Source organism: Fundulus heteroclitus, unplaced genomic scaffold (genome assembly GCF_011125445.2).
Source record: "Fundulus heteroclitus isolate FHET01 unplaced genomic scaffold, MU-UCD_Fhet_4.1 scaffold_70, whole genome shotgun sequence".
Lineage (NCBI taxonomy): Eukaryota > Metazoa > Chordata > Actinopteri > Cyprinodontiformes > Fundulidae > Fundulus > Fundulus heteroclitus.
Window position 1 is genome coordinate 1010060 of NW_023397143.1, and position 20028 is coordinate 1030087.

The 20028-nt window shown below is 38.5% G+C and overlaps 1 protein-coding gene across 3 annotated transcripts in view; it reads left to right on the forward strand.

The window, feature by feature from the left end:
• The window catches only part of rai14 (retinoic acid induced 14), a 57025-nt gene that overhangs the window by 25864 nt on the left and 11133 nt on the right, over window positions 1-20028 (forward strand). For 2 of the 3 annotated variants that reach the window (XM_021323528.2, XM_021323529.2), the window contains exons 4-13: window positions 3171-3259; window positions 3457-3521; window positions 5853-5910; window positions 6086-6156; window positions 15041-15147; window positions 15259-15443; window positions 15962-15987; window positions 16858-16944; window positions 18185-18274; window positions 19742-19870. In XM_021323528.2, the coding sequence (XP_021179203.2) occupies window positions 3171-3259; window positions 3457-3521; window positions 5853-5910; window positions 6086-6156; window positions 15041-15147; window positions 15259-15443; window positions 15962-15987; window positions 16858-16944; window positions 18185-18274; window positions 19742-19870 (907 nt within the window). The remainder of the gene's footprint in view (window positions 1-3170; window positions 3260-3456; window positions 3522-5852; window positions 5911-6085; window positions 6157-15040; window positions 15148-15258; window positions 15444-15961; window positions 15988-16857; window positions 16945-18184; window positions 18275-19741; window positions 19871-20028) is intronic. The other variant, XM_021323530.2, reaches the window with a different exon arrangement.

A 20028-nucleotide genomic window follows, 5' to 3' on the forward strand; every position in this document is an offset into this window, starting at 1 on the left:
CAGAGCGTTTCACGCAGAGCTAGGTTCACGGACACAGGATCAGATGCAGCGAAAAACAAACATGCAGATCCTCGTGAGCCGAAACAAACAAACGGCCTTTTTATTTCACGACTAGCACTAATCCTTGACCTTTTGTCTGTGGGCAAGTGGAACGCTGCCGCCCTCAGATGGATGCACGCTCATGATTTTGATACATCAACATGATTGTGGCGGTGTAGTGCTGAAATTCTTGCTTGTTTTGTAGATCTACATGCATATAGATCTACAGCATTTCTATCGTGATACATCCTATTTAAAAGGCATGCCGACCTAGCTGTGTGCTTCTTTGTGTGTGTGCACAGCCTACATCTACACACCAAGGGGAGGCGGGGCATGTGCACTGCTTATTTATTTTCATTCTGCTTACTGAGGTGGAAGGGAGTTATATTGATTGACCTCTTCATACACATGCACAAAAAGCAGGTCGTTTTCTGACATTCATTCATGGGCACAAGACAGTCCTTTATGAAAACTGTAAATTGGTACCAGTAAAATCTGTCAAAACTGTAGCTAAACAGAAATTGTTGCTAGACGGTATCGTTAATCCTGCTCCTTTATATTTGTTTAACAGTGAAAGTGCTTATGGTATGGATGTTATAACTTCTCACAAAAAGAAATTTAAAATATGAGTAAAAACACTGATTTAACCCAGCGCAACTTATTGCTGTAATTATGTGATACAGGCTCTTATAGGTGCCCCACAAAACCTCTGAAGATGGGCATAAGCATAGAAGGGGAATTTAGGTTTGGAGAATTTTAAAATGCCAGATATTTTTCTAGCATACTGGTTGGCTTTGATGATTTAATGTTTTTTTGCGTTTTAGACTTTAATGCAACTGTGCACCTGTTTTATTGTCTGCGTGAAATGATGTTAGCTACCTCCACTGCGAGCCTGTTCACACTGGGCTCACACCGAATACAGTGCAGGTACGGTTCCGGGGCCGCAAGGAACCCAAGTAATTAAAAATCAAATGTGTACACTCACATCAGCCACGTGCGGTTGCTGGTTCTGGGTATCGAGGCCGTGCAGCGCGGCAATTAATTCCACAAGAAGGAAGTTTGACCGGACGCCGCAGCGGTCCCCAGATCAAGTTCCCGATTTTTACGAGCCAAACAGGAAACGTCGGGCGTCAGACGGGATAAAGCTCTGTTGAATTTCAGAATAAAATCACCCCACCAGCTTATGCTAACTTGACTAGCGGAAGCAAAATGGCACCCCAGAAACACAAGGAAATAGAGAACTTTTGGATAATGAAACAGGGCATTTATGCACACAGATAACTAGTTTTGCCCTAGAACATTAAAACCATAGCTGTTTTTTTCCCCCATTTATTAGGGATAGCAACAGAAAGAGACGCCCTTTCTGCAGCTGTAGCTGGCTGCCGTTTCCCCAGGAGCATTGTGGGTTGTGGTTTGTGGCAAGCCCGCACTGGATCAGAACCATAACCCGCACCGTAGTCATTGTGAGCCCCGGGTCAGCTGAATACGGAATCAGAAAGATTGGTATGGAGCTGGTCAAAATCAAAAGCCCAGCCTTGTCCTACTTGTGGGTGTTCCTACTTTGTGTGAATCATGTAACGAATATAAGCAGGAAGAAGGTTGAAGTGGGGTTTTCAGGGCCAAGAGCGACCGCTACAAAGATCCCCGTTCCATAACCCTGTGTGAATCACTTCCTATAATAAATTAACAATCTTACCAGTTCTATTAATTTTTGACCAGGCTTTTATGAAAAAAAAAAAAAAAAAAGCCACCACATGATTAATTTTTACTGCACCTAATCTGTCCGAGAACTGATTCTTCCACAATCTCTCAATAAGTTACTGTAACTGCAGCTAAGGATGCGGGATATCTTGGGCGACCCTTGCTCAGTGGAAAAAGTAGTCTTCTAGCAACCAGGAAGTTGCAAGTTGGATTCCTTGTCAGTGTGTCCCTTTGCAAGGCACTTTAAACCAACCTGGCTACAATGGCTAGAAAAGTGCTTTATAAATTAAATCCATTTACCATTTAATATACCAATCTCTCTTGCCTTTTGCATCTACTGTATTGGCAGCTCAGTAGGTGGGTCCACTGGCCTCATCTGTGGCTCATATATTCATGTCTGGCTCCTAACAACTGTGTTAATGTTCACTACATTAATACTTGTCAAATCTCAGTCTAAATCCTCATGATATGCTGAATTACTTCCTTATGGCCGTGATTTCAAACAACATAGTTGTGTTTGCCTCTGGGCCTCCGGTCCTTAATCTTTTGCAAAAAAACACCAAATGGGTTGTGAAGGGAAGCATAGAGGAGGGATTTTGGCTTTAAGGTTTTAAATAAGTTAAAACATTTGAAGTGTGGGGCTGTACACGTATAATGAGACCTCATGTAGTTTCAGAGTTGTCGATAAATTAGTTTTGTCCTTAAATGTGAGAAGAGAGGACTTTTTCTAACGCTAACAATGATGGCCGATGTCAGCATTAATGACAAGAAATAACTTCACAATTTGTCTAAATTAGAGGCAGAGGCACCTCAAATTTAGACAAATTGTGAAAACTGTGAAAAACAAGATCATGCTTGCATAACTTTGTGTAAAGGTAACACAATGATTGCATGAAACTGAACAGAAACAATAAAAAAAGGTTTTGTTTGGTCAGATAGCCATTTGTGCATTGCAGAACATTGATTTAAAAAGTGAAAATACAAAAGCAAAGTTGCTAAAATGCAATATAAGATTGCAATAATTTTTAAATTAAATTGGGTAAGAAGTATGTTTTAATGGCTGGCATATTGGTTTTACTCTGACTCTATAGTTTGTATAGCTATGAGTTGCATACGCTGGCAGAGAAACGTTTTAGTTCTGTATTTCTGCTGACAGCCAGTCCCCTGACACTTACCTCATGTGGGTAAAACCGGCACCACGCCGCATCGCTCGCTGGCACGTGGCAGAAATGTGGTCCGAGCCGAGGCTGAGGTGTACGTGACACGCAGCTGGTGTTAACATGGGAATAGAAATAAAAATAACAATGTTGCACACAAAGCATCCCACTTTCCACGCCGATGGCCTTTTTAGTTATAAATGAGGTGCCGTGTAGACATTCTTGTTGTAATCCTGTAACTAATTTGTTCCTTGCTTTGGATTCTGTGTGCAGTCTCCATGTAGCAGCTGCTCGTGGCTTAACAGAATGCCTCGCTGTAATCTTGGCTCATGGAGCTGACGTCTCAGTCACTGATGCTGCTGGTATGTATTGAAAACCACAAATATGATAAAGAAAATATAGTATTTTTACCGTTATTCTTGTAAGGGGAAAAGACGTTTGTTTGAGGGATTTGGGTCTTTAATTTTCTGTAAAAGAATTAACATTATCTATAATTCTCTGTATGTTATCTGTTTTTATTAATCCTGTCTTAAATCCTGCATTTTCATTATTCTTTAAGGTTTTACTCCCTTACACCTGGCTGCCAAAAACAATCACCTGGAATGTTGCAGAAGGCTTATTCAGGTAATGTCCATAGAACGAGGTGGGGTGTAAGAAAATGTCATTTATTGTCCTAGACAAACAATATTTCATGAGCCTGGAATGTTATGCTAGAAAAAAATATTAAACCATTTAATATATTGGATCTAAACTACTTTATACCAGAATGTGCTGTACAATGCAAACGTATGCATACTCATTGAACCTTTTTTTCACATTACAGTCATGAAATGCAATGTATTTTATTTAAATTTTTCATGATAGATCAACTTAAAGTACGGAGAATAAAATTTTGTTTACAAAAATATTTTTTCTTAAAATGTTTTTACAAAAAACAATAATGTTGCCTGCATCTGCATACAGATTTAACTCCAGATAGATAACTCTGAACCAGCCTTTGCTCCAATTACAGCCCTTTCTCTGTTAAAGTAAAGCTTCCACAAAGCATTATCCTGCCACCCCCATCTTGCACAGTGGGGATGATGTGTTCACGTGATGTCCAGTGTTTGTTTTTTCACCATTCTCAGTGGTTTTGCATGCAGACCACAACATTCTGTTTTTTTCTTCCATGCATGCCAGGTTTGTGGAGTGATAACAAATTGTTTGCCTGTCAAAAGAATCCCCCACTTGAGATGTCGATTTCTCCAGCTCCTCCCAAGTTACTATGGACCTTTTGACTGCTCAAGGACTTGACTGATTGAGCATTTAATTTCATTTCATGGTGCAGTGCTCAGTTTAGGTTGAGCACTGCACCATAAAATGTTCTGTATTTTAGCATCTAACACTGCTTTAAACCTTTCCATACCTTCGTCCCTGACCCGTCTGCTGGAGTTTTTATTGATCTTCATATTGCCATTTTTTTCAATTTTTTTTCTAACAGACATCTCAAACCTGCAAAGAACAGCTGGATTAAAACTGAAATAGAAACTCCGGTAGCATTTGCATACTGGTTAGCATTAGGAGACACTTCACTTACCTGTCCAGAAGGAGAGCGACAACCTCCACATGGCTTTTGAGCCCCTTTGCTTCCTTAAGTTGGCACCAACACTCAAAAGCTTGACCGATGTTTACTCTCATTTTGCTTCTTTTTTGGTCCACTTGAATCTGATACATGTAACAGCAGGAATTTGCCATTTCTCAGGGCTATCACAAAATTATTAAGATCTGGCAGCGCCTGATCTCCGTCTAACGTGACTTCAACCTACTATTGCCATTGGTGCAGAATCCTTTTGTGTCAACATTGGCATTGTAACCAATATTTTATATATCTAGATATCTTGGATCTGTCAAGATTTATAAAACAATTATTTATATACTGTAAATTTATTTTTCAGTAAAATTAATACTTTTATTCTGCACCACTCTAAACGATCTATGCATGTATTATATTTGAACAATAAATCATTTTGATATGTTGTAGCTATGACCTTTATCTTCTTAAGGACATTTGATGCACAGGATTTTTTTTGGGAGGGAGAAGTTTGTTGAATACATGTGCCACACATTTTTTTAAGTATTCTGTAAACCATGTATCATAATTTTCCTTCTACTTAACAATTATTTGTCACTATTTGTTCGTCTATCACATAAATTCTCCAAAAATCTATGTAGCTTGTCATGATGTGGCAAAAATGAGAACAGTTCCAAGGGGTATTAATACTTTTGAAGTCGCTGAATATTTAGGTTTTAATGTCATCCAGCACTTCCTTTTCTTGGATTCTGTGTTGCAGTCAGAAAACTAAATGTGTGAAAGCACAACCTGTACCAAATGAAGCCTACAATATGATCTGTCTGTCTGGAGCTGTGATGCCTGATACCAGACGGTTTCACCGCTTCATTTCTTTATACTGCTGATTGTGTGCAGATCAGCAGGTCTTAGCAGGACAGACGAGGCAGAGGCACACTATTCTCACTGTGATCTGCTGACTTGACTACATCATGTCTGCAGAATCACAGCAGCAACCACTACTTTGCCTTCTTGCTTAAAGAACAGTGTCCAGCATTGCAGATTTCTCAAATGCTCTTTCTGGTACATTTTTTTCAGCTATCAACTACCTATTATCCACTATTCATAAAAAAACGGCTGATGTTAGTCAGCTAAATGGGAGACCAAAAGAAAAAGTATTAAAATATGTAAATTTGGGCATAAACAGCTAACTTCAGTCATAGCGAAACTATGCAGTCTCATGTCTCATTATGTACAATTTCCACAAATTTCTTGTGAAATAAAAGCCAAAACTTATCAAGAAAACAAGGTTTTAATCTGAATTTATACCAAACAGACTTTAAGGCTTTTCATGTGCTTTGGAGATAACATTTTGTATTTGCTAAAATAACGTTCTCTTTCCAATCCAGAGTAAGTGTCCCGTTGAGGCTGTGGATAGCTCAGGAAAAACTGCTCTGCATCATGCTGGTAAGTCTCTCAGGAGCCTTACAGTTAATTATACAGAAGAGTTTTATATAGGCTTAGTCTGAACGTGGGAAAGTTTCTTGCAGGATTAACTTTACACTGTAATTTAATTTGGATAAAACTCATTCTCCACATATAGAATTAAGTGATCAAGCGTTTCTTTTCATTTGATCCTCAGCTGCCGGTGGGAACATCAAGATTGTTCAGCTGCTGTGTGAACTCAAAAATCCCATCAACCAGAAAGATGCTGTATGTACTTTTGTGATTTCTTCTGCTTTATTCTGCACACTCTTACTATTTCTCACAAATATGACGGATCATTTAACTTTCACATCTCTTTTTCTATGGCACTTCCACAGAATAAAGTCTAGTAAAGTCTAGAAATTAATGTATTCTTTGAAGTCGCCTGGTTATCAGGGAGTCTGAGAAGGTACAGGAGTTGATCTTTCTCTTTCATCCATCCACCTATCAGCCTTCTGTTGATCTGTTTATCTGCTATAAATTAATAGTTAACTTCTTGATCTGTTCAATTAAAATAAGCTAAAAAAAAAGACCAAAGAAATCAGTCAGCACTGCTTATATCTCAATAAAGGTATTTCAGTCGCAAAACTATTAATTGCTGTGATACTGCTAACAAGCCCACACTTAGTGAGCACCTCTTTGTTCGTTTTTAGCCTTTGATGGGGGGGAAAAACATTGACAAATGTAAATTAGCTGCAGCAAATGTTCTTTAGTAGAAGGGAGCCTCGGGAGCTGACATATCCTCTCATTTATCGTCTGTTTGAAGATTAATTTCCGTGTGTGCACAAGGTAGAAGGTCAGAGTGCTGTGGGAACTCTGCTGCAGACATGTGGTCTCCATTCAAGTGACAGACCATAACTGGGGGTGGGATGGGGAACCATGAAATGGCATGTACGAGTCAGTGAGTGTGTGTATACCAGCGAAAACTAATTTTGTCCTTGTCTTTATACAAATAAGTCCTGAGTTTAATTGAAACCTCTTCAGTGCCTCTTTCTTTGACACCAACTGTCAGGACTTTGTAGTTAAAATCCTGGTGCACTCACAGCAGGCGTTTGTATATAGAACAGTGATCTGGCTTGGATATGTACATGTAGATGTAATATTTTTCTCCTTTTTGTTTTTAAAACTGTAAGCAATCAGTCACCAGCCCCTCTTATAACATGCTTTATTAAAGATAAAGCAGCCATATTTCTTTGTTTAAAAGCATAGTTCTGTTTTCTAATAAAAACCGAGAGTTTATCATAACGTCATGTTCACTGAAGATCATTTACTTCTCCAACCATAATCATCTGGAAATGTGTTTGAGCAGTTTGAGCCTCTGTCTCCTGTTAGTAAAGGCAGCTGGTGAACCGGTCGTCTGGAATATGAATCTTTTTTATGCTGAGCAGAACATGCCAGCTTGTTAGCCCCGGGCATTCATCAAAGCTGTAGCATATGGCTGTACCTGATCTGGATTGGACTTTAATAAACACGCAGTACAAGGTAAAATGAAACAGAAAAACATCTGGCAGGTCAAACGTATTAGACAATCAACTAAATCTTTGCTTGAATGAAGTACATAGTGAGGTAAGATTCTCTATCCTTTCTTGAGGAATATGTGTTTTTAATGAAGTCTTAGCACAAGTTACAAATACAGAGTCCATATTAGCTCTTTAGCATCCATGTAGTGATGTTACGTTATGTGCCGAGGCTTCGAGGCGTGTGTCGAGTAATGGAGGGGGCGTTTCCGTGAAGCGCGTATCGAGGCTTGCTTCATTTAGGGGAGGAGCCGAAAACGATGACGTCCGAAGCCTCGCTGGCCGGCTGTACCACGTGACTACTTCGGGAAGTGGCTCAGGTGTTGGCGCGGCTTCGACAGCTTTTAGAAACCCAACAGGCTCCATTCAAAATGTGGGTTGTTGTAGGCGAGTTGCGGTCAGTTGAGAGAGTGGATAGAGTTTTGATAGTTTGGATAGCAGAGTTTGGATAGTGGTTATTTAGTTTGAGACAGTTAGTTTGGTGTTTGGAGAGTTTAGGAGAGAGATAGATAGATAGATAGATAGATAGATAGATAGATAGATAGATAGATAGGAGATCAGTGCTCTCAACTATCACGCATTGACCGTCACTGACTTCACACGGTCACACGCAACACATGGCATTTTTCACGCATAAAAATCCCAACGCCCATCTGGGCAGCGGACGATAAAAACTCCGCCTTCTGCTGAGATGTTTCAGCTTCTTTCACAGCTTGTGGCCATCAGTAATTCCTGCTGCAGTTCATGTTAACAGAGCAGCAGGAAGAGCGATCAGAGTTATGAATACTTTACTCTTAACCAGCGGTTGAAAGTGTGCCGGTAAGGTCCTGTACTACGTACGCAGGAGGGGAGGGGGCGGGGGAAGAGAGCTGCTGCCAGATATTGCCTTCATTCAGAACCAGTGATGGCTGCACTCTGGATCATAAAACAGTTCTGCTCACCAGATGCAGTTTAAAACGCTACGTCTGGTTATAAGTTGTTTTTATTAATTCTGCATTTTTTAACTACATGCACCGTATTTCTGTGCCTCAGCGCTTCGATGCGCTTCTGTCGTGCGCTTTTTTCAGGTGCGCAAAATTACGTTACTTGTAATTTGGGTGCGCGCTTTCATTTTAAAGAACTTGTAACATCAGGAGGCTGATCTCAGACCGGTCAGCTCCTATGATCACTGTATAGGAGCCCTTTACAGTTTTTATTTATGCATTTCCACCCTGTTTATCCCTCGCACGCAGCGCACCATCGGGTAAAATCCTCCCACCTCACCGCACAGAGCGCACTGAGGAGAGCAATAGAGATTTGTCTGGTCGACTGAGATGAGAAACCTGTTGCTGTGAAAGGTGATATAGGTTATAAACTGTTACTGTCTAGAATTGCATTGAGCTGAAAAGAGAGGAGACATCAGCAGCTGGATCGTGCGTAAAGACGCAGCGGGAACCTCTGTGTGCTTCAGTGTTGCGGCTGAGGGGAAACTGTGGGACCGTATAGTACTGGGCTAATCATCAGTCACAGTACCCCAATCTGTACATACTTGCACTTATTTATTTATGCACCCCGGCATCATCTGTGCCATGTGAGCGTGTCTTTTCAAAGGTTGGAGAAGTAGTATCAAAAAAGAGAAATCATTTGAAACCAAAAACTGTGGAGAAATTGTTGTTTCTTAATAAAAATGCATGAAATCATCCAAGTTACACAAGCATTAGCCTATTCACTACCCCCTGCCTAGTTCCACAAGCACTTTCATTGTCCTCTGCCTGATTAAGCCCATGCCATTTTTCTAGAGTCACAGAAAAACATTATTACACAACATGCCATATCATGTCACTACTATTTTGGGAATAATTACACACAGAGAATACATTCAAACAATATTTTATTATACACATGTGTTTACAAAATTTATGTAGACAAATGATTTCGTCCTACACCTTCTGTGAAGTCATTCCCAAGAGCCATAATAGACAAAAATGATATGCATCACACGTGTTAAGATACAGCTGGCTGTGATTATACAACTTGCCAGTAGGTGGTGCTGTGTGCACATGAACCGTCAAGAAATGAACCTTTTCTCGAACCAGTTGGCTGAGTGGTTCAATGCCTCATGAGGCTTCATCTCGCCATCACTACATCCATGCTTCAGTTTTACAAAAACATATTTATATATTAAAGGAGCAATAAGTAAGATATTTACTGTAAAATCAACCTAAATCGTTCTCGTTTGTCATCTGGGATGGAAGTTATTTGTTAGCAACCAAAAAAAAAAAAAAAAAAAGTCGATTTGGTAGTTAGTGACTCAAAATTTACAGACAGGAACTAAAACTCAGCAGAACCAGAAACCTGAGAAAAAAAAAGAACCAGCTGAAAGAGACAGAAAAGTAGGTGCTTAAATACTGAGGAGTGATTACTGATTCCACCACAGGAGAGTTAATTAGCAGAATGGAAAACACCTGAGGGAGAGCAGACAGCCGATGAGCATAAGGGGAGTGGTGGCCTAGTGGTTAGAGCAGCGCGCTTGCACTCAGAGAAGGATGCAAGTACCCGGTTCGATCCCCTGCACTCTGGGTCCCCGAGCAAGACCCTTAATCCCAGATTGTTCCCCGGGCGCCGCACATGGCAGCCCACTGCTCCTCAAGGGTGATGGGTTAAAAGCAGAGAACAAATTTTGTTGTAATGTATGTTTCAATGACAATAAAGATGATATTACTATTACTATAAACCTGAAAAGAGTCCAAACCAGAAACAGAACACAACCAAAGCCATAAATGATCAAAGATACCAACCACAAGGTGACAAGAAACTCAGAAACAGGAATTTAATGAAAACAAGGAGTTAAAAAAAACAGGCCTAAAGGAAATTTATTAAAACACTAACTACAACTCAAGTCAGAATCTTAACCAGAACAATGAATTCCTTAAAGTAAACCAAATGGGTATGATGAGACTGTCCAACCGAGGGGTTAGTGTGCTGTTTTACTGTACTTTAAAGCTACTGAGTTTTCAGGTGTATTCATGAATTGATTTGTATTCTCTTTAATGTATGATCTGATGGAGGACGATGTAATAATGATCATACCTTGAGATATAGTAAATATACTAGGACTGGACAAGAATTCAATAACGATATATATCGATCCATAGACGTATATCGATGATAGATAAAATGTTCAATAAAAAACACAGTCTTCCTTCCTTTTGCATTCTATCCATGTAGGTTAATATTACAGTCGTTACATCCTCCCAACCAATCACAAACAGACCCAGGAACACTCCATCACCAAGCTCCGCCCCCTTCTAAGAGTTTAGAGAGCACATGTTTTTTTTTTCTTTTTTAAAAACTTGCAGTTTTGATAAAAAGTTAGTTGAATAAATGGCTGAGTTTCAATTCAGTGTTTCTTTGCGTTCTGTATCTAAAAAGAGGTCGCTAAGCAACAGCATAAAATGGCCGGGGCTGCACTTAAAAAATGTTTTGAATTTGTTGATAATTATCGATATCGATCAATATGATTTCTATTTTATTGATGTGCCTTTTTTTTTCTATATCGTCCAGCCCCAAAATATACTATGTCACATGGTCTCTTGTAAATTATAGCCCTTGCAGTTCATTATATCTTCATTACAGAACAGTGCAGAATATTTTATTGCTGGTACTTTATTGTCTAGGGCTGTTGGGATTGGTTTTCTAACAGTGATTCACAATGTGAGGGTAAGGATCTTGTACATTTTTGGGTTGATTGACAGGGTGGCAAGGCAAACTAAATAAAACAACATTGGCTTCTGGTAAAGTGTTGATGGGACATTCTGTGATGTAAAAAAACAGATCATGGCCTACTGAAGCACTACTTGAATGCAACGTTGAAACAGTATGTATGCAAAGCTAAAGCTGTGGGAAAATAAAGTGTGAGTACAGTATATAGATCAACATCATAAGAATAATTGGTCTGAATTCAGAACAAGTTATTAAGTAGTGAACTTAGCCTTGTTCTAAGGCTGACAGACCCCAGAGACTGAGACACACGATTGTTAGTGGCTGCCAGGTTTCTTCTCCTCAGCCTCCTTGAGCTTTACACTTTTGCCCAAATGTGGAGAATTGGTCTTACAGTGTGATTCCAAGTTATGAACATAACTCAAATTATACATCCAAGCCAAGTAGCACACCTGTGTACTATACATATATATACATACATAAACACACACACACACACACACACACACACACACACACACACACACACACACACACACACACACACACACACACACTTAATCTGTTTCTCAGAAAAGAAAATTATTTTTGTCGTTTGGTTTCCAGAGTAGCAGTAACACAAACTGGGCAGAGCAGGCGGGTCTGTTAAAGTCTTTAACAGAGCTTTGAAAAAACCCAGAACATAGTTTTGTCCTCTCTGGTCTATGGAAACAGCAACAGCCTTGTAATAGAAAACACCAAACTATGCCGACATGGTATGCTGTTTTATGTAGTTCTTTTACATTTTGGTCTGGGCCTCTTTTTTTTTTTTTTTTATCCTGTTTTAGTGTTATTAGAATTTACCACAGAAAATAGTTATTTATATAATTTGCTTTTGGAACTGTTAAAATCTGGGTACGTTTTTTTTTTTTTTTATTATTCGTTTTTTTTTTTTATAAAAGACCATCGGAAAACATTTGTGTTTTCCAGACTCCATTTTCCAAAACGTAAAAGAAATTACATAAAAAATGCAGAAAAACCAAGGATGGCCCTACTTGCAACAAAAAAACTCTGTAACAGGTAGCCAAAAAATTAGTTGGGATATTTGAAAGTTTCAGAAATCTGGGAATTTGGAGAAATTTTAAAAAGGAAAAATAAGTAATTAACAAGTGTATTTATGTATATAGCACTTCGCTGATAAAAAATAAGACAAAGTATAAAATGTAAGCATGTAATTAAAGTATGATTAAAATAGTAAATGACAACTTAAATATTTTAAAATGATTCAAAAGAAAAAGCATGTATGAACAAAATTGTCTTCAGCTGCTTTTTGAATGAACCAAGACACTCAAGACGATGAAAAAACAAAGGAAGCTTGTTCAGATTTGAGGTGCGATAATATGGAAAGAGTTTTATATTTGGTTCTCGGGATTATAGCAAGATTTTTGTCTGAAGACCTGAACAAATTGGAGTATGCAGCTTTAACAACCAGTGATGTAGGAAGGAGTTTGACCAATTGGGACAATTTAAAATGTATTTGAAAATGAACAGGTAACCAGACATTAAAACACCTAGATTTCTTAAATTTGTTTTAGCAGCTCAGTTCAAATGTGGAATCTTTTGCCCGATTAGAGCAGCCATGTCCTCCAAGGAAATGATCAGACACTGTCCTCTCAGAGTTCAGTTCAAGGAGTTATTGTTTGTTGATTTTCTTCAGGCCTCCCCAAGTACTACAGCATGTCTGTTGGATCAGTACAGCTAAATGTCATTCATATTGAAGTGATACCATTATAAAATGTATTAATGATCTGGTATTTATCAGGGAAGATATGTTTACTCTAATACAGTTCCAGTGATCCCAAACTATGAGATCTCTTAATTAAGCTGGTGTGATTGATTGTGTCACAGCCAGGTGTCTGAAAGGTCCAACAAGACTGAAACAATTAATTTCTTATTAACTAGCCACCATGATGCCACTGGACACTTTAAGCAAAGCAGTTTTTGAAAACCAGCCTGAGTATTTAGCAAAAAAATGTGAGCTGTTCCAAAGGAGTAATTAGTTGGTTGGCCACAACTATTTAAACGATTTCCTAAGAAAAAAGCAATGTGGACATTGGCCTGTAATCATTTGCCTTAGAGGGGTTTCGAGCTGCGTTTCCTAGGAACAGGTTTAACACCAGCATGTTTAAAGAAGGGAGAGGACAGAGACGGATTAATAATATCTGTCATGCGGGGTCCAATCAGGTCAAAACTGTTCAGAAACAAAGAGGATGGCTGAACATTAACAGAGTTTTTGTGTTTTTCACGGTATCAAATGACAACTTTGTCAGCAGCAGCAGGAGCCATGAGAAGCCACAAGTTACGCTGGTCAACGCACTTCTTTCAAAGAAGACATCGTGGTTTCTGACAAAACAGATGTGATAGCAGCAGCTACACATGCGTCCCCCTGTGCTGCCATGTTTTTATGTTATTCGGCTGTTTGTTCTGCAGCCCTTGCTTTCATCATAGCTGTATGTCCCGCCTTAAACCATAATGCTGCAACATGATTGGCCTGAACCATTTTTGGTTCAGTCCTAAACTGCTGAGGCGCGTTTGTGAACGAGCAGATATTGCAAGAATTCAACTGGCAGGCAAGGTTATCAGTAAATCGTCATAATTAACATAATTTAATATGACTGATGACAACGTAATATAGCCTTAGCCATAACAGCCTTAGAAATTCAACCGTTCTGCCAGACTGTGGTAACACAAGGCTATCTTTAAACTAGATGCCGAGGTTGGATTTAGAATCTGTCTGCCCAGGTGAAGAAGGTGCTACATTTCATGAAATACTGCAGCTGTTGGTCAGCTATTACAAGTGTGTGTTAAATTCTGCAGAACCCACTCATTACAAACTACAGCTTTGTCATTTTGAGATTTCTTTCCCTACCCATATACAGACATGTGAAAAGGACATATAGTACTTATTGTAAAAAATAGCAAACAGCTAAATGGCGATTCCTACGCAACCCCATTCAGTACTGCTTAAATGTTTGATACACTTTACTGTTTATATTAACGAAGGGCAGTAAACTACTTTTCTTTCCTTTTAATGGACAAAATAATACTTTTATTATTTGTTTTGTGGAAAAATTAGTACCTCCTTGGGCTTATAAGCGAGTTTGTGCCTTTTTACACCGCTCAAGTTTTGATTTCTTTTTAATACGAAGGTCCTTCAGCTGCATCATTCTTTGACACATTCTTTGTTCCTTTAAATTCTTCCATAACATTTTAACATGATTCGAATATTAACTTTCTTTTAAAAAATAAAAAAGGCTTGTTTTGTTTATTTGGGGTTGTCCTTTATGGATTTGAAGATTTCATAGTCAAACCAATATCCAGCCCATAACATTTTTATCATGCTTTAAAAATAGGTTTTGCAGGGGATTTTTTCTGCTGAAAACATGCAAACTATTGAAAACCCAAGTCTTTGAATTCTCTGTGCAGCAAATATGCACATGTAATTTTGTTTTCTTTGGTGTTTTCTTTGCAATCCACAACGGTCAGTGAGATGATAAAAAAAAATAAAACATTACATTTTATTAATTTCCAGTATCATGGTCCTTTTAATGTGAACTTAATCTAAAACCTCTTTTCGTATATTTGTTGATGTCATTAATGAATCTTGTGTGTCTTCTTTTTTCCTGTGTTGCCACGTTTATTTAAATAAAAATTGGCAAAAGGTTTAGCTGGGATAGTTTTTCACAATATAGCACTGAGTTTTTCTCACCACACAGACAGCGGGCCTACTCCATGTTAGGGACCACAGCGTAGTGTTGTACACGGTGGTTTATGGAAGTGTGTGTTTGCCAATTTAAAATCTATAAAACATTCAGTCTGACGGAGTTAAACGGTCGTAATGTATGTCTGTCCCAAAGGATGGCCTCACTGCCTTGATGCTGTCAGCCAAACACAGTCATTCTGAAGTGTGCAGCATGCTGCTGGACTGCGGTGCTGAAATCAACACTCCTGACAACTGTGGCAGGTTAAACAAACCACACACACATTTAACACATACTCTGCGGCAGATAATTAAAGAAAGGTATTCTTGCAGATAGCTGGATGTTTATTGATACCAGGTTTATCCGTGTTGCAGGACTGCCTTGATGCTGGCAGCTGAGTCCAACGCGGTTGCTGTGGTTGAGGTTTTAGCTCAGAGAGGGGCAGACCTGTCAGCTGTAGATTCAGAGGGCCATGATGTTGTACACTATACCAAGCTGTTGGGCAACTCTGAAGCCCAAACGACTCTCTTGGCTGCTCTGAGCAGACATCCACCCTTAGGTAAGATTTAAGAAAGAAATGGGAGTTTAATAACAGAAAAATACAGATTCAGTTTAAGGTATTTACAGTATTTGAACTGCAGTTTGATCTGTATTTAATTTTTGACACTGTTTTTTCAATAAAACATAGAAAAAAAAGATTTGCATAAGCAAAACACTCTTGGATTATTACTAAGATTTCAGCACAATGGCAACACTGCCCTCTGCTGTTAAACTGTGGTTACTGTTAGCGTTTTCAGTGCACTTTATTGAAGTGTTTTGATAAGTAAAATAAATATGCAAATAATGTCAATCATTTTGATTTTTGTAGAGCATTTCCCAACCCTACATTTAGTGTCTTATAACCCCCATGTGGGCCCCGACCCAAGCTTTGGGAACCGCAGCTTTATTGCACTGTGCGGCACTTTTAATTTTTTATTTATTTTTATTTTTAAAGTTTAATTGCAATGAGTGATTTTTCCTTCTGCCACTCCTTCTAACATTGTAATTTGTTGTTATATTTGCCAATTCTCTTGACAGATTCCAAGTCTTCAAGAAGTCCTCAGGTAAAATATTACTAACTTTTAGCATCTGTTCAGTTCCACTAAAATGCTACTAAAAGATCTGAATGCACATAAATGATCAATTGTAAAGTATTGATCTGCGAGTTGAACCTTCCTATAACCATGGCGGTTCTGCAGTGATCATTAATAAAGCATTTTTGTGAGAGAAGTAGAAATGTGAAATAAAGATTTTATTCGTGAAAATTACCCAAACCACAGGTACACCTCTAAATATTAGAATATTGTGAAAAAAATCATTATTTTTGTCACTCATTTCAGAAAGTGAAATTCATGACATGGTGTGGAATATTTCAAGGCTTTATGTTTTTGTCATTTTGATGATTTCTGGCTTGCAGATAGTGAAAACTCCAAACTCAGTGCCTCAGAAAGTTTGAATATTACATGACATGCACCTTTAATGTGACAGACCTAGACGCCTCTCTATAAAGTGGGGAAAAGAAGACAACCTGCCACTTAGACATGAAAAACAGGCTTATATCCTTTGTCCGGACAACGATCAAAAGCTTTAAAACAACTAGAACTATGCCAGACGTGTGGGGACTCGTTTTAATAACATGCACGGTGTGTTCAGTGATAAGGGATATAAAAAAATGTCTTCACCACTCTCCATCACCTTGCTGATTTTGAAAAAAGAACAATTTTACTTAATTGTACAACTACAAGGTTTACAGTTCTTCACACACTGCTTTTATGTATTATGACATTTCTCAGCAAAAAAAGTGCATCAGCTGCTGATGTTTAAGAGTAGAAATTAGTGATTGACTATTCTTCTACTAACCAGCACTGAATCCCACCTCCCTTTTTCTTTCTCTTTTTGTCAATATCTGTCTGATTCTCTTGCTGGCTCCTTAGCATGAGCAAGTAGCTAAGCTAAGTGATGAGTGGATCACAACTCCCAAAAAACGAAAAGCACCTCCACCTCCTATTAGTCCACTGCAGGTAAATGCATGTCTTTCTGTGCGTCTTCCAGCTTGAATCATTGTACCACCTTAAATTAATATCAGTGCATGTCCACGGTGAATTTATAACATGAATATTGAATTACTGCCTTAGAGTGATTAGGTATTGTATGTCCTGTCCCCCTTTTAGTGTTTTCTCAAAGGAATCCAGCTTGTTGTTCGTTAGTGATTTATTGGTGTTTCTTCAGACCACCAGGTTATATTTTAGCTAGTAAAAATTAAAATTAATAATCTTATTTTATGCATACTTAGAGGTGCTTTAAAGGTACATAGCCACAACTTTTTTGACTTTTTTTTATATATATACATGAGTAACTCACTCTGGTTGCACACAAACTTTTTCTTAAAGATTATCACGTCCTGTTGGCGTATTAGTTGTTATTTTTGTGTTTTATGCTTTGTTTTTGCTCAATTTCTTTGTAAATAAAGCCCTTTGTGTATTTAAGTGTGACACTTTGCATGTACAAGGGATAAACAAGGATGTAGCTAATGTCTATTAGCATCTCCCATTGAAGTAATGGAAACAATGAAGAATGGTCCAAGATCCAGTGGGAAAAAAACGCAAAAAATATGATTCCAAGAGGGAAAAGACTAAAACAGAGCTGGGCATGCAGTATGAACCTTGGTGTTCACTGAAGCGGAGGCCAAACCTGCTGATCGCTCAGATGTGACCACAGAGTTGATTGACATGAGCATATGTCCTTATTAATACTGTGATAATAGTAATAGCAATGCTCTTCTTAGCCTCTACAGTCATAAGTACAAACAACATTACAAATACGTTGATTGATTGATTAGTTCTTACATTGATACAGGGTTGCTGTAGATTGTTGTATTTAATTAAAAATGGTTGGTCGAGCTGCCACTTTACCACGCGGCACTGCAGAGGGGTTAGGCTCGGTCCGGCATTATTTAGTAGTGATTTATTAGTCGCCATCTGGCTTTCTGATAGTTCTGTGGTACTGCCAGTAGATGGTGCCACATCTGTTTATATCTGCTCATCGTGCCCTATGCTGGGTTCTATTTAGGCTAAAAAAGACTATCAGGATGGATGCTTGGTGTTTATAACTTTATCATGATCAAACAGTTTTTGGTCTTTTTTTTTTTTTGTAAGCATATAACGTGGCTATGTACTGTTAAAGCTCAAGAACAAAGATCTTATTTTTTTTATACAGATAAGAAAAATGTATCCTAAACATACATATTTATTCGTCCCTCAGAGTTCGGGACCCTCCTCTCCTTCTGTTGTTACATCTACCAGCACTCCTGCTTCCAACAAAGGTGATACTCCAAAGAGATTTAACTACAAGGTAGGGGTAAACTGAAAAGTCATTCTAAAAATATTCTGTTTTTTTAAGTTATGGCTGTATGCCATTTCCAGGCTATAAAGCCAAAAGTATTTGTACCCTTTGAAAAATGAAGTTCTCTCCTGCTTCAAACGCTCCATCATCATCCCAGTCCCCTAGAAACACCACCACAGCGTTAAAGGACTACACACCTGTTGCCCTGACCTCTGTGGTCATGAAGTCCTTTGAGCGACTAGTGAAAGCTAGTTAATTCAATTCAATTTTATTTATATACATGTCATCTCAAGGCACTTTCCAAAGTCAAATTCAATCAGATTATACAGATTGGATCAGATTATACAGATTGGTAAAAAAAAACAAATTCCTATCTAAGGGAACCCAGTTGATTGTATCAAAGTCTTGACAAGCAGCATTCACTCCTCCACCACTTCGTCTCAGGACCTGAGATGGTCTTCACATGTAGACGCTATTCAGAAAAAGGCTCAACAGACACTGGACTACAGCATCTTCAGAGGTTCAACCTTCCACAGGAGCTGCTGGTTATCTTCTATATATTTATCATTCAGCCTGTTTTGTGAAAATCCATCACTGTTAGGTTTGACTCATCCAGCAAACTGGACAGGTCCAGACTGCAACAAACATTTAGGTCTGCAGAGAAGATCATCCCTCCATCCAGGACGTGCAGATCTAGAATCAGGAAGTAGGCGGTCAGCATCTCATATCCTCCACACCAGTTGTTTAGACTTTTACCCTCAGGTTGTCACCACAGAGCTCTAGTTGGAAAAATCTAATCACCGCAGAGACAATTTCTTCATCCAAGCTGCCTCTCTGATGTACACATTGGACACCTGAGCCTGATTGGTCAGCTACTCTGCTGTGAAACAAAATAAGGATATTGCACCTTCACATTTCACAACACTGTACACCAAATGTCTGTAAGATGGGAGTGCTGTAACAGAAGTCAAATTCCTTGATTGTGCACACAGTCATAGCCAAATAAATTATTCTGAATGTTTAAACATTTTTTCAACCTGTCTCATTAGTTTCATATCAAAGACCATCACAAAGAAATCCACGTGAAGCAGAAGGAGAAAGACTTGTGCTATATATATATATATATATATATATATATATATATATATATATATATATATATATATATATATATATATATATATATATATATATATATATATATATATATATATAAAATTTCTTAGTTTAAAAAAGTGAAATATGTGCTTGTTTGTATTATTGTCTATTGCATAAAATCCTAATAAGTTTTTAATTGAGATAAAATTGTAAAAAGTTCAAAGGCCATAAATACTTTTGCAAGCCGCTGTGTTTGTAGTAGAGGGCTATTTCCCAGCTATTTACATATACACCATCACCATCCGGCTGTATTCGCGCTTGTCTGATTTTCCTGTTTGCCACCACCCCTCACTTCTGTCTCCTCCCCTCGTTGCAAAGGAGGACGAGTTTACAGGATCGCCGCTAAAAGAGGAGGTAGAGAAGCTCCATGAAGAGAGAAACATGTTGCTGGAGACGATCGAAGACCTGAAGCAGACGGTGGAGACGGTGACAGTTCCTCATCTGGAGGTGAGGGTGATAATGACTAACACATGGACGGTGTGGGGCTCATTTACTTTGCTTATGGGCAGCTTTAAAACCAGGTGGGTGGATGAGACTAAGGGAGCTAAACAAAGAATGATGTCATTCTGGCTGTGAAAATACACAGTGTAGAGTACTAAACACAC